This window comes from Sparus aurata, chromosome 5 (genome assembly GCF_900880675.1).
Source record: "Sparus aurata chromosome 5, fSpaAur1.1, whole genome shotgun sequence".
Lineage (NCBI taxonomy): Eukaryota > Metazoa > Chordata > Actinopteri > Spariformes > Sparidae > Sparus > Sparus aurata.
The window spans coordinates 27,797,738-27,810,355 of NC_044191.1; the positions used below are offsets into that span (position 1 = coordinate 27,797,738).

The 12,618-nt window shown below is 39.1% G+C and overlaps 1 protein-coding gene across 2 annotated transcripts in view; it reads right to left on the minus strand.

The window, feature by feature from the left end:
• ipo11 (importin 11) overlaps positions 1 to 12,618 on the minus strand; it is a 114,859-nt gene that overhangs the window by 94,905 nt on the left and 7,336 nt on the right. For both annotated transcript variants that reach the window (XM_030417392.1, XM_030417391.1), the window contains exons 3-5: positions 11,683 to 11,783; positions 8,385 to 8,457; positions 5,756 to 5,959 (exon numbers count right to left, since the gene is read on the minus strand). In XM_030417392.1, coding sequence (XP_030273252.1) covers positions 5,756 to 5,959; positions 8,385 to 8,457; positions 11,683 to 11,783 — 378 coding nt within the window. The remainder of the gene's footprint in view (positions 1 to 5,755; positions 5,960 to 8,384; positions 8,458 to 11,682; positions 11,784 to 12,618) is intronic.

Sequence of the window (12,618 nt, forward strand, 5' to 3'; positions counted from 1 at the left end):
GAAAAACAAGACCATCAAAAAAGGTAGACAAAAGTACTCTCAGTTCCATCAGCTGTGTGGTTTATCGTCTGGCCCAGTAGCCCAGACAATATAACAAATCTACCGCGGCACAATAATAAGCTTTGGATTATTCTTTGGTTGGTGTGTTTTCATAAAAAGACTTAACAGAACAGAAAAGTGGTAAACATTACATCCCTGCAACTATTCAAACATAGTGGCTCAATACTCACGCAATTCACTGTGACTATGATTCAGCAAAACAACACACTCAGATATTCTTACACTGTTAAATGTTCGAAAGACATGTCTCTTGCTGAAATTACTCCGTTTCACAGGGAACACTAAATCTCAAAGAAAGGTACTGAGCAACTCATCAGCTCATGAACTTCATGCAGTGTCAAGTGGGTGAAATCTGAGAACCAGTGCTTCAGTTGTGTTGGTGATGTATGCCTGCTGAAAGTAAAATCCCTACTTTGACAGCACAGCAGAGGCTTTGATAGATTTTTTTTACAGAAACCTGCAAGACTGGCAAGTTTCCACTTTGGAGAGACTTCTTGAGAGCTGTTCCACAGATCCCACACTAATCCAACGCACAGAACCTGAAAATTATTTAGGAAACAATCTCAAATTTTTCTTACGACTTCTTCACCTTTGGCATTCTGTTTTCAGACAATCAATTGATATGCGAGTACGCTATTTGTTTTAACATTTTTCTGTTGGATTTAACTGAATTTTTTTGTGTATTCCACATGGCTAAATGCAGTTCTGACTGCACAACTGGATATGCCTAAAAATAATAAACTGATGGTTAGTACACTGTGTTCTCCTATCCTAACCACCTATTGATGTGGAAGGGGATTTAATCAGTCCACAGGTGTCTATGTTGGAGCTTTAAGAATCTTTATCCTCCAGAGTCCAGGTTTAACTCCAATGTGTCGACATTCTTGTGCACAGAACAGGATCTTCAACCCTATTGTAAACAACTGCAAAAGGAACAGCAATAATGTCCCAAGGTGCATTAATGACGCTCAATAAACATCAAGTCTGCCATAGGTGAAATTTTAACAGAATTTCTAAAAACAACTCTGTCCTCATTCTCAATAACATGTTTAAAACAGCTTTACAGAGCATGTAGTTTTCTTCTCATCTCAGTAAATAAGTCTAATTTAACCTGTTACCCTTTCTCATCCAGCAAATTATCAAACAATATTTGGATAATTAGTTTAAACACTGAATTACTGAAGGGAAAAGATAACATTTATAGGTGCCATAATCAAAACAACTGCCACAATCAAGACTTTTTTCCTCAAATCTAAACCTGAACACAGCAAGACAAACAAGGACTTGTAATAAGTAAGCAGCCATGGTGAATCAACCAACCACACCTGATTACACAATATGGGTCTTTTTCACATGATCGGCATGGCTGAAGGGGAGGTTTTTCTGCACTCTTATGAAAACTTTGTCAAACAGCACAACAAGACCTGAGAGTTACCTGAAAAAGGTTAACCAAAATCCAAACTATTGGAGTTCTCTCACAACATCTCCATAACTACTTCCTACCAGGGAACTGACAGCCTTATACCACTCCCGTGATAATGAAGATAGTGTTTTATTCTTTAACAATTCTGCTGGATAGAGGAAGCATTTGGTTACCTAGCTGGCTGACCGTGATCGGGGAAACCTCAGAATTTCAGTTAATGACTTCAGTGAATTGTTGCTAAATCATTCGAGAGAATTCAGATGCAGCCAAAAATCAATTATTGTTCCCACCCATGAGGTGAATGTGTGTTTATATGTGTCTGTGTTCATATGGTGTGTGTGTGTGTTCTCGTGTGTGCCTGTTCTGGAAAGCTGTGTGCGTGTGTGTGTGTGTGTGCGTCTGTGTGTCTGTGCCTGTATAGACTGTCTGCTCCTTTCTACGAGTGCAGACAGAGATAACAGAGAGGCAAATTTCAATAAAGGCAAACAATTTCATCCATTTGCAGGCAGATTCTCTACTCCAGCAGGAAGAGTAGCAGACCAAAACCATCCGAGAAAAGTGTGGTTCATTTCACTTGAAAATCTGTTTATGAATACCCATCCTTTGGGATATATTGCTCCTCTATTGCTACTCAAAAGCATAAAGCCAGACACTGGTTATCACCCACCCCCATTCATCTCCCAAATCATTGCACATTTGAGAGTCACAAAAAGCAAACAAGTTCTACACTGCAGTAGCTTTACGACAATGCAATGCAGTCTCTACAGATGCCGTGCAAGGTTTTAAATATATGAGTGGAAATGTTCATGTAAAAGTTACTCTGAACAACCTCTGGACAACCTTTAAGAAAAAGCTATTTGTATTAAATTAAGTATCATCTTATTAGGGAAACTATTCTACAGTGTATCAACACCTGAAAAAACGTTTTTGTAAAGAATGCAGTCTCCTCAGAGCTCTGGGTTGATGATTCAAAAAAATACAACTGCTGTGTTTCAAAAGCAAAAGCACAAATACATTTTTGGTTGATTCTCCATGTGCGTGTTTGTGTCTGTGGAGATATTTCTATTAAACCAGGTAGGGCAAAAATATACTCTGTTGCTGCATCCCTCTCAGTGTAGTCTTTACATTTTAAGTAACAAAAAAAACATGGGTCTTACAATGCGCCTGCCCACGCATATGATGCCCCAGCCTCTGGGATGCACCAGGTAATTCAGTACCCATGTACAGCTGATGAGTGACAGCTACTGACATCAACCAGCCTGTTGGGATCCGGCTTGACACAACTGTGTTGAGATCCACTTTGACATGCCTGCCCCCAAGTTATATTCACCTTGATATGTCATGTCGTCTTTCATGCTACTGTCTGGGGCAATATCATCCACAGCTCCACTCTACCACTGAGACTGAACGGTCCTGTTCTGTGACGCTGCAAGTCTGTTTCTCAATAACAATATTTTCAATTGAACGACCACATTATGTGCCATTCGAGCGTGGCCTATTTAGCAATGTGACGTTTTTCTCAAGTACTGACTACGTGTGGTGCCTGTTCATGGATCAATTTTCAAGATGAATGGGGGGTTTTTTTGTATTGTTTTGGTCCCTCGCTTATTCTCAGCTTGTTCTTCTTATCATGCGGGGAGGAATCGGCTCTAGATTTCTGAGAATTTTGCCATGTCATGTTAATTTTTCTATCCAGTATTTAAATTTTTTTTGTTGTTTTTTTTAAAAGATAAAAGGGAGCGGTTCCCTCTGGCTGTCTCAACTTCTTTCTAAAATGTACATGTTTTTTCTAATGCACATTTCAAAACATAAGGAGGCAGAAATCACTTCTAAAAGTGTCCCAGATTCTGTCCTTCTCCTTGAATACGGCTTTTAAAATGATCAGCTTTTTCTTCACTACTCCATAACTTCTTTAGATTATCCCTTCTGTGATCAGCAGCCTCCAATTACTTCAAACACTTTGCCTACTAGGGTTGGGCTGACAGATGATGGTTTTGTACCGGGAGACAGTTTTCTTTTGGGGTTTTTTGTTGGGTAAGAGAAATTGGAGGTTGTTGTCAGAGCGACAGTGGGAAGGGGTTGCATCTACGGTGATTAGCTGCTGAAGAATTTCCCTTCTGACACATCCAAAAACTGAACTTCACCAACAACTCTATCTCCCGCACATCCTGCCTCTGTGTCACCCTCACTTTCCTGTGTCTCCCGCTATCAGTAAGGCTCTTTGTCTTAGTCGATGTCACAGTTTAAACTAGAGCTCGATCAATATTTGGGCTGGCTGACACTCTCGACGGATTTTGCCGTATCATTGATATATCAATATCAGTGTTAGTTGACCTATATGTGCCGATGAGAACCTTTTTAAAGAGATTATAATTGAGAAAATTTTTATAAATTAGCAGTGACATTTGCTGTTTCAGACGACTGCATGTCACTGTAAACAAGAACTTCTATTGCTAATCTGTCAAATATCCTGCCTCTGTTACATCTCCGTGTCAGAAGTGTTTGATAACCACATATTAGTAATCACTGCAACCAATGTGTGTATTTATATAAGTTAATATATCAAGATCAGGCTTTTAACTGCCTAATATGAGATTCGGCACCAGCCCTAAATATCAAGTATTGGCCGGGGTCTAGTCTAAATCCCAACAAGTGCGCCAAAAAAAGCTATTTAATGTACTGCTGTCAATGCATCATCTCCCATGATGCAGTCAAAATGGTCTACAAACTATTTTAGTTGGCGAAGGACTGGAGAGAAGTGCGCACACTCATCGAGTACAAGAAGACACGCTCAACACCCCCACACACACAATAACAGTACTCATGTGCACATTATGTCCGTACTAAACAGAGTGAGAAAAAGAATAGAGTAAACATAGCAGGTAAAGGAGATACTTACTTTCACGAAACCAGTGAATAATCATTGTTCAGAACATACTAATCACGACAAAACTTCAGCTGGTTCACAGTTTTCTTAGGTAATGAAAACAATGGAGCTCATGTGGGGTCATCGTGAGTTTTTGTCCCTGCTGTTAAGCCTTTGATCTAACAGTCAGGTGTGGTGTTAGAGGTGGGGAAAAGAGCCTAACACGAGTAGAGACAGAAAAAGGTGCAGAAATGTGCCAAAATAACCAATATGTAAAACCCATACAGCTACAGAATCGGAGGTCATTCAAGGTTCAACGTCAGTGAAGATGTGCTACAGTCAGATTTCATATTAAAAAACACTTAGACTGGAAGGGTGAAGCATGTGATGGGATGTGAAATTAACTGTGTTGCATTGTCCTTTTGTCTAGTCACCTCTTCACAATGCATGGTGTGTGTGTATATGCGTGGCCATTGATCCACTTGTCATGTCGTGCCAGGGGAGACAAAGCATTGCACGGGCCATTTAGCGTCAAAGTCATCAGTGCATCATTTAAAAAACGCACTGTTAAATGGGGCTCAGACTGCTTTTGTTCCTCGTATTGCCTAAGGGCACACATTTTGGCATGGAGGCTGCCTCTGCACTACATCCAACTATTTGGTCTCAGTCACTGCCTCTGATGTCCACTGGTAGGTCTCTGTCACTCTCTTTCTCCCTCTGTTGGTCTGTTTGATCATCTTACTCCTTTAAACCTCTTCTCTTCTCTCTCTGCTTAAGTCGCATGTTCCTTAAAATGGCAAAAAAGGGAGCAATTTCCTCTAATTCACTGCTTCTTTGAAAGAAACATTAACTCACACAAACAACCCTCCCCTCAAACACAATCTCTCTTAAACACAACTACCAACACAGACAAATCTTTCCCCAAACACATCAATCATGTCCACATCATGCATGAAGACAGACACACATGCATGCACAGACTCTGGCTGCCATAAATCTCAGCTTGTCTCATACAGTAGCTAAACAGCATCTCCCTCAGGCTAAATACATAACTGAAAAATCTGCAATATTTAAGGTAATCTTACTATTCATTAATTCAGATTGAAACAGAGAAAAAGAAGTAAAAGAAAAGAGTAACATGACAATGTCAGAGGGAAGAGCTCAAGAAAAAGAAGAAGGTGACAAACAAGAGCAGCAGTGGACAGAGGTCAAGTTTTGCTTTTCTTTACTTGCTGACTTAAAGTGACCTATATTCAGGTGTTCACAGCTACTGCCTCAAGTACAGTGGATCAAAAGCCAGGGAAGGATAGTGAATGACTCAGAATGATAAGCAATAAGATTAAAGAAAACATTGTTTGTGAGAATAGTGACAAACAACTGATACGTGGCTTATACTATGGACTTACATCCTGGAAAAGCCGCCTGTCCTGTGCCAGTCGTTTGGACGCGAGGGTTTTGGTGACATGATAGAAGGTTAGCAGCGCTCTGTGCTGCTGCAGGCCATCCTGACCCTTCACGGACTCAAGCAGAATGGGAATGAGCTCTGGCCATTGCCTGGGGCAGTCCAGACGGGCCACCTTGGCTATCAGTACTGCAATCTGGGTCGCTATCTGTTGGAATAACACAGAGAGAAAAGAAAAATGACCAAAGGCACAGCAGAAGGTGGTTATGCCAAATGAATTAAACTACATCACTTAAGAAAACAGTGCATGCATAATTTATAGTAGTTTGGACAAGTGGGACTCAGAATAGTGTACACCGCCCTTTAATCATCTCCCTTTAAAAATGGAATCAGTTAAATAGATTAAGTTGCTTTTCATAACATAATGCTTGTACAGTGTGATACATGGTCATAGCCTTTAATACAAGGGCTGAACTATATCTAAAATATATATCATTTGACACTGACACAGCTTCATGTGTCATAATAGTACTTAGACCTACTACACTCAGTTACAAGTTTATCAGAAAAATTGTCCAGACTAGTGTAACAGCCCCTGCAATAAATCCTACCTTCATAAAGGTTCTACTGTTAAGTTTCTGTTTTTAGCATTTCATAGGGGTATTAATCAAAATTTACGGTCGTTATGGAGGCTATGGCTTGCGGTGATGTTACAAACCAGCCACCTAAATACGCCTAAAACTTTTCAACAAGATCCATTCATTATTCCCGGAGAAATTAATGAAAATGTTGACAAACGTTGTCCTGGATCTGTCCTTTTATCCATTAGTTAATGGGATCTGTTCTGGGCTGAGACCCATCCTTCATTCAAGTTTTGTGGAAAAAACATTCAGTAGTTTTTTGTGTAATCCTGCTGTCGAACTGACCACCAAAAAACAAACAGACATGGGTGAAAACATAACCTCTTTGGCGGAGGTAATAACAGGCAAAAAGTGGATGGAACCCTGGAAAGCATACTGTAAATTGTTACATGACACTAACTGGGATGTTGTCCACCAGTAAAAAGTCCATGACATGGTCATTTTCAGTGACTGCAGTTTCATCTAATCAAGTTTTATTTGTATTATTAGTATTCCATAACAAAGTTTAAGGTGGCTATAGTTAGATTTTAGCTTTTTTCAAGCCCCCTTATAATTATACAGTACAATACACAATCAGTTAGAAACAAGAGAATGAGAACTGATTACATGGTCAAAAGAATGCGTGCCCACAGTATGCCTTAAGCTATCTAATGCAAATTTAATTTTCAAGTATCAATGAGCCATTATGTTTTCTAAGAAAGCCACATGAGGTCGTACAATTTGCTTTGGATTGCATCATTTATAAATGTAAACTTTCCCCACAACAGTGGTACACTCACAACTGCAAGTACAACCCCTTCTGGTGCTTTGGTTAGGGAAGGACAGGCTTTGACTGGTGAGACATATGGTGTTTAATTGGCATTCATTGCTTGCCATATGGACACCGTCAGTCCTGATGTTGGAGGGCTCTCCCTTAGGGAAATACAAGCTGTAGAAACCAGGATGGACGACCACTTTTCAAGGCCACCTTCCATTTCCCCTCTGACAGATGTAAAACACTCCGCTTGATTCCTGAATTATTTGTTTGTTGCAGCATTCCCTGAAGAACTGTAAAAACGATGGCTTATCAACAGAATTTCTGACCCTGGCATAAAATCCGAACATGCACATTTATTGTCTTTAATCATCCTTTCTAACCTTCCACTTTAAATGTGTTAATTGCTTAAGCCTTTTTTTGAACATCTTAGGCTCACAGACATGGATATTACTAAATAATATCCTGATGGTGAATGTTATAATAACAGTTATCACTAGAGCTGGTTCATTCATGTAATTAAAAGACATTTTACAGTACATTTATTAGCATAGTCACTATTCTCTTTCTCTACGACTATGAATGTCGAGTTATTTTTCCTATATTCTTGCACTTAATCTCCTGAAGACATGAACAAAAGCTGTGACTTGTCGTTGTTGTGATGAGAACTATTTGTTTAGATGGAACAGCTGGTCCAATCTAACGAAGTCTAGATGCCATCAGGAAAATCATAATAGTTTTGGTCTCAACAGGTGGTTGAAATACATTGGCAGTTTTGAAAACACTGCCAATATATTTCACATCAGCTGCCTTTACACAACTTCCTTAATGAGAACAACTGGGCTTCTAAAGATGTTTGCTCCCTCATACTTCGTTCCTTGAATTAAAAAAAGGCAATGTAGGAAACAAAATCTGGCGAAAGTTTTTTTCTGACTCTGTTTGACCAAATTATACAAACATGACAAACATTCAAAGAAGTTTGAGACCAGTGCAGGTACATTTTCAGTATTTTTTCTGATAAACTTTTTTTTTCAAGCCAATTTAAAAGACTCTGCAAGTAGATCAGGTCATATCATTATGCATTCATTACAGTGCAATACAAAAGTAAATTAAATGTGAAAAGGACTATTAAAGATGCAAAGAGTGGTATAATGATTTAAATCTTTTCTTTTGTATATCATACAGTTAGTAATCTTAATCAAAATCTGGAAATGGCACTTCCCATTTTTCCCACTAACCTGATTAACAGGCTCATTGAAGTTTGTGATGAGACCGGCACGCAATGACGTCTTCTCCTCTTCTGATAAAGCACTGTGAACAAACCAACCAGGAAGAAGTTCAGAGAGGGGGTCAAGAGAGGGTGAATTATATACTTACTAAAGAATAAAATCACAAGAAAAAAATTCACACGCCATCACACACATCTCTAAATATCTATGTTCACCATAACTGGTCTGGAATGATGGGCACCAAATAAAGAGTAAAACACACTTTTCAAGGATTGCCTGTCTGATTAGTTTGTGCGGTTTATTCAACTGTGCACCACTTGTGGCAGCTTTATTTTATGGGTTGTCAGATATTTCTTTTTCCCACAAAGATACAGAGAAAAACACAACTAAATGAAACCGAGAAATGCATAAGGATGCAGGAAGACACTTGCAAATTCATGACAGAGAAAAAAAAAAAAAAAACAGGGCAAAGGTTTTAAACCAGGGCCCTCTTTCTGCAGAGCGAGAGTGCCACTGAGCCATCATGTCGCATTATTGTGAGAGGGTGCCTATCAAGCCTTATAATTTAATTTCAAATTCTGCACATGCAAACTTCCAGCTTTAATATGGTGATGAGATGAATATGACATCACTCTGCCAAGTTGTTGTGGGATCAATTAAATCCCTGCATAACACTCTATAGTGCAGGACCTGCCAGCTGCCTGATTTAATCAGTAAGCTTTGGATAAACTCCCTGCTCTCCTCCAACTCTCATCTTGTCGCCTGCAACATGAGTTGAAGTTTTTGCAACCAGAGTGAGTGCTGTGTTGAAGGAGTAGCTGAGTAAATCTGTGAAAACACTTTTTTACCCTAATTTACCCTGTTCTGTCTAATTCAACTGTAGCCGATCTAGATGGAGTGGGAGAGTGTTTGATGTGAGGAATGAATCACGCTGTAACCTTGGGCAGAGAGAAGAGATATGGGTGGAAGACAAATTATTAGGGGGGAGAGTGTGAATTAGTGAAGCAAGATTTACAACAGACATATTTTGAGAATCTGGGAGCGAGGCAAGCTTAAAAGAAATATGGATGTGAGATTAAAAGATGCATTAACACATGCGAGCGGGTGCCTGAGCCTTGTTTTTGTGTTTGTAAGCAAAAGGAACCAGCAAATCTCATGACTGGGGGAAAATAAAGACAATCAAAGCAGGCACAAAGATGAGAAAAGCTATCCTGACATATGAGACAGAAAAGAGAAAAACCCTTTTTTTTCCAAATTCAGCTACATTTGAAGTAGTGAAATATTTTAAACATAAATACAAATGCACAGCATTATATTTCATCTTAATCCAAGACAGGTTGTCTGAATGTTTTTGATCATCAGAGCCAGGTTTATTTTTGGCAAAACAGTTTAAAATATAACAACCTGTGGTGCTCACATTAAAGTGTGTTTTTTTCCGTTGCATCTTCACAGCTTTTCTTTTCAGGTCATTCTAAGCAATGCAATGGAAAGTATCTAAAATCCCTTTCAAGGAAAAGGCATCTCAGCCAGCAGGAATGAGCATGCTTGTCAGCTTTTTGATAGAATTATGCAAATGCATGCATTCCGGACGTGGCTTATATAAACTTGGTGGTGTCTGGTAAGTCTATGTGGGCTGGGCATGTTTGCGTGCGTGACACATTGACAAAAACACTCAAATGTCAAACTATGGCACTGAGTTGCAAAGCACAACGTTATCGAGTTGAGGAGATGTGCCACATTAGTCAAATCCAAGGCGTGTGCCCCATGAGATTAACTGCAATCAAGTGCAACAACTCTACAATACACACTTCCTAACTCTACATTTCTTAAACAAATACACATTGACCCAATGCCCATAGGTCTCATGAATCCTTGGTTACAGGATATTTGTTCTGGTTGCAGAAGATCAGAACTGTGAAAATTGAGTACTTGCTGACCTGAGAATGACATTCAAAAACCAACTCTCTCTTTAAAAGTTTCCCTTCATAATGTTGCTCTAATTGCTTCCTTTGTGTCTCTCTGTATTGGCTTTATTAGATTATTTTGAAAATATTATATATACACCGAATCACAGTGTTTACTATTATTTCCCGGTAAAAGAACCCCTGAAGATGCAATGTCATTTTTTATTTTCCTGATGTATTTCCCAGTGTATACAGCTGAGTACAGTCCATTAATACAAAGTTATGAGGGGGAGGTTTTTCAATTTATCCAAAATGCACATTTCTCACAGAAGACCTTTTGACTTGTCACAGCAAAAAATGGCAACGGTGGAACTACTACTGTAACATTAATTATAGCGCCACTACTCTTCAGTGAAGCAGTCAGCCATGCCAGTGAGGTAGCAAGCACAACACTGCAACATAATTCTCTGGAGACATCATCTACACTTGGCTCGTTTCTCACAGAAGCTAAAGCAAAAACAATATCAAAATGGAAGAGAATTTGCACTTAAAGTAACGTAAAGAATATTTTAGCATACAAGACCAACACTCTCTTATGGTTTAAATCCGTGTTCTTCAACCCTGGTCCTTGGGCCCCTGACCCACCACACCCAAATCACAGTGGTAATAAATAACAGGGTAAAAATGCTACGTATTCTGACCTATGCTTAGTATATCGACACCACATGCATTGTGCTTCCCACGCAGTGTCCATTTCCTGGAATAATGACAATGGTCAGATGATCAGATCAATAATCCAAGGGTTTATTTACCCCTTGCATAGCACTCTGGCAAATGAAATTCGGTATAACTTTAGAAAAAGGAGAAAACTTTAGACAGAAAATGGAGAATAGCAATAATTTGAAGTGGTCGAATAGTGGCCAAAGAGCGCTGAGGCAGGACTTATTACCTCCGGCCAACCTGCAGATTTAAGAGCAAGTGTTCAATTCAAATCTAACAATAGCCAGCTAGTCAAGTACCCAAAGACAGACTGTAGGCTTTGAATACTCAAAGCTGACCCACCTGACAAAGAGAGACACAAAAGGATAAACTCAGTGTAAAATCAGAACACAATGATATGAATAATCAGGGTGAAAGGTAGAATGAGGGAAGCTGTGAAAAGTGTTAGAGACAAAACTACAGACGTCAGCTATAACTGGTAAAAGAAAACACAATGGGGAAAATGAAGGGAAATATATGTGACAAGAAAGCCTAAAAAAACTGGCAGGGAGATTAAGACTGATGAATGCAGACAGTAAGGAGGAGAGAATGAAGACAAGCAGTGGAAGGGTATAGAAGAAAAATAAAGAAAAAAATGAGACGCTGACAGCAATAGGGAACAAGAAAGAGAAGCAGCCACTTACTGAGGCGCTACTCTCCTCCAGTATCTGTCAATGCCATTTTTGAAGTACAGCACAGCAAGCCACCTGACGTTCACATCCAGCATGTGGTTATTGAAGATATTCTATAGGGGGAAGAACACATACATGCTTAGCTAACATTTATTCCACTTAGTAATACCAGGCAATTTGAAAGATGATGTGTCAGAGCTCAAACTTGATGCAAGAAAAAGGCCAAGTCTAACCATACTGAAGAATGAAGATGCAGACCCTTAATGGCATGCCCCGGCATTGTGCTATACGTAAGTATATACGTTTCTGAGATGTACACACTAATGCAGTTTTATTTCTTGTAAAGTGCTAAAAAAATCCACCTATTCACCACAAAGACAGGAGCTCCAAAGAGAGCAGCCCAGTATTATCAGAGACTGGAATTTTGGCTGTATGGCTGCAACTGACAATTCAAATTTTTGAGTAAATTGACGATAATTTTTCATGACTAATCGATTAGTTGTTTAGTCTACAAAGGCCATAAATTATCAAAAATGCACATCACATTGCTCATCCTCAGAGCCCAAAGGGACGTCTTCAATATGCTTCTTTTATTCAGTCATAGTCAGAAAACCAAACACTCTTCTATCACACATTACAAAGAAAAGCAGCAAATCCCAACATTTAAAAAGCTTGTGCCATCAAATGTTTGACATTTTTGCTTGAAACATATCGACATTTAAAACAGCTGCTAATTCAATTTTCTGTAATTGACTAAGTGCTGCAGCTCTTGTTGCCTCTTACTTTTCAAGTTTAGGAGATGTATAGAGAAAAATTAGTTATCAAATGGTTGATAACGTCCCTCTGTTGTATCAAGGGAATAGAAGACTATTAGCAGGGCTGCACAGTGCAACTATTGAATTGAATCTGAAAGTAAAATTCTGCCCACTTCACTTTTTAAACTTTTAT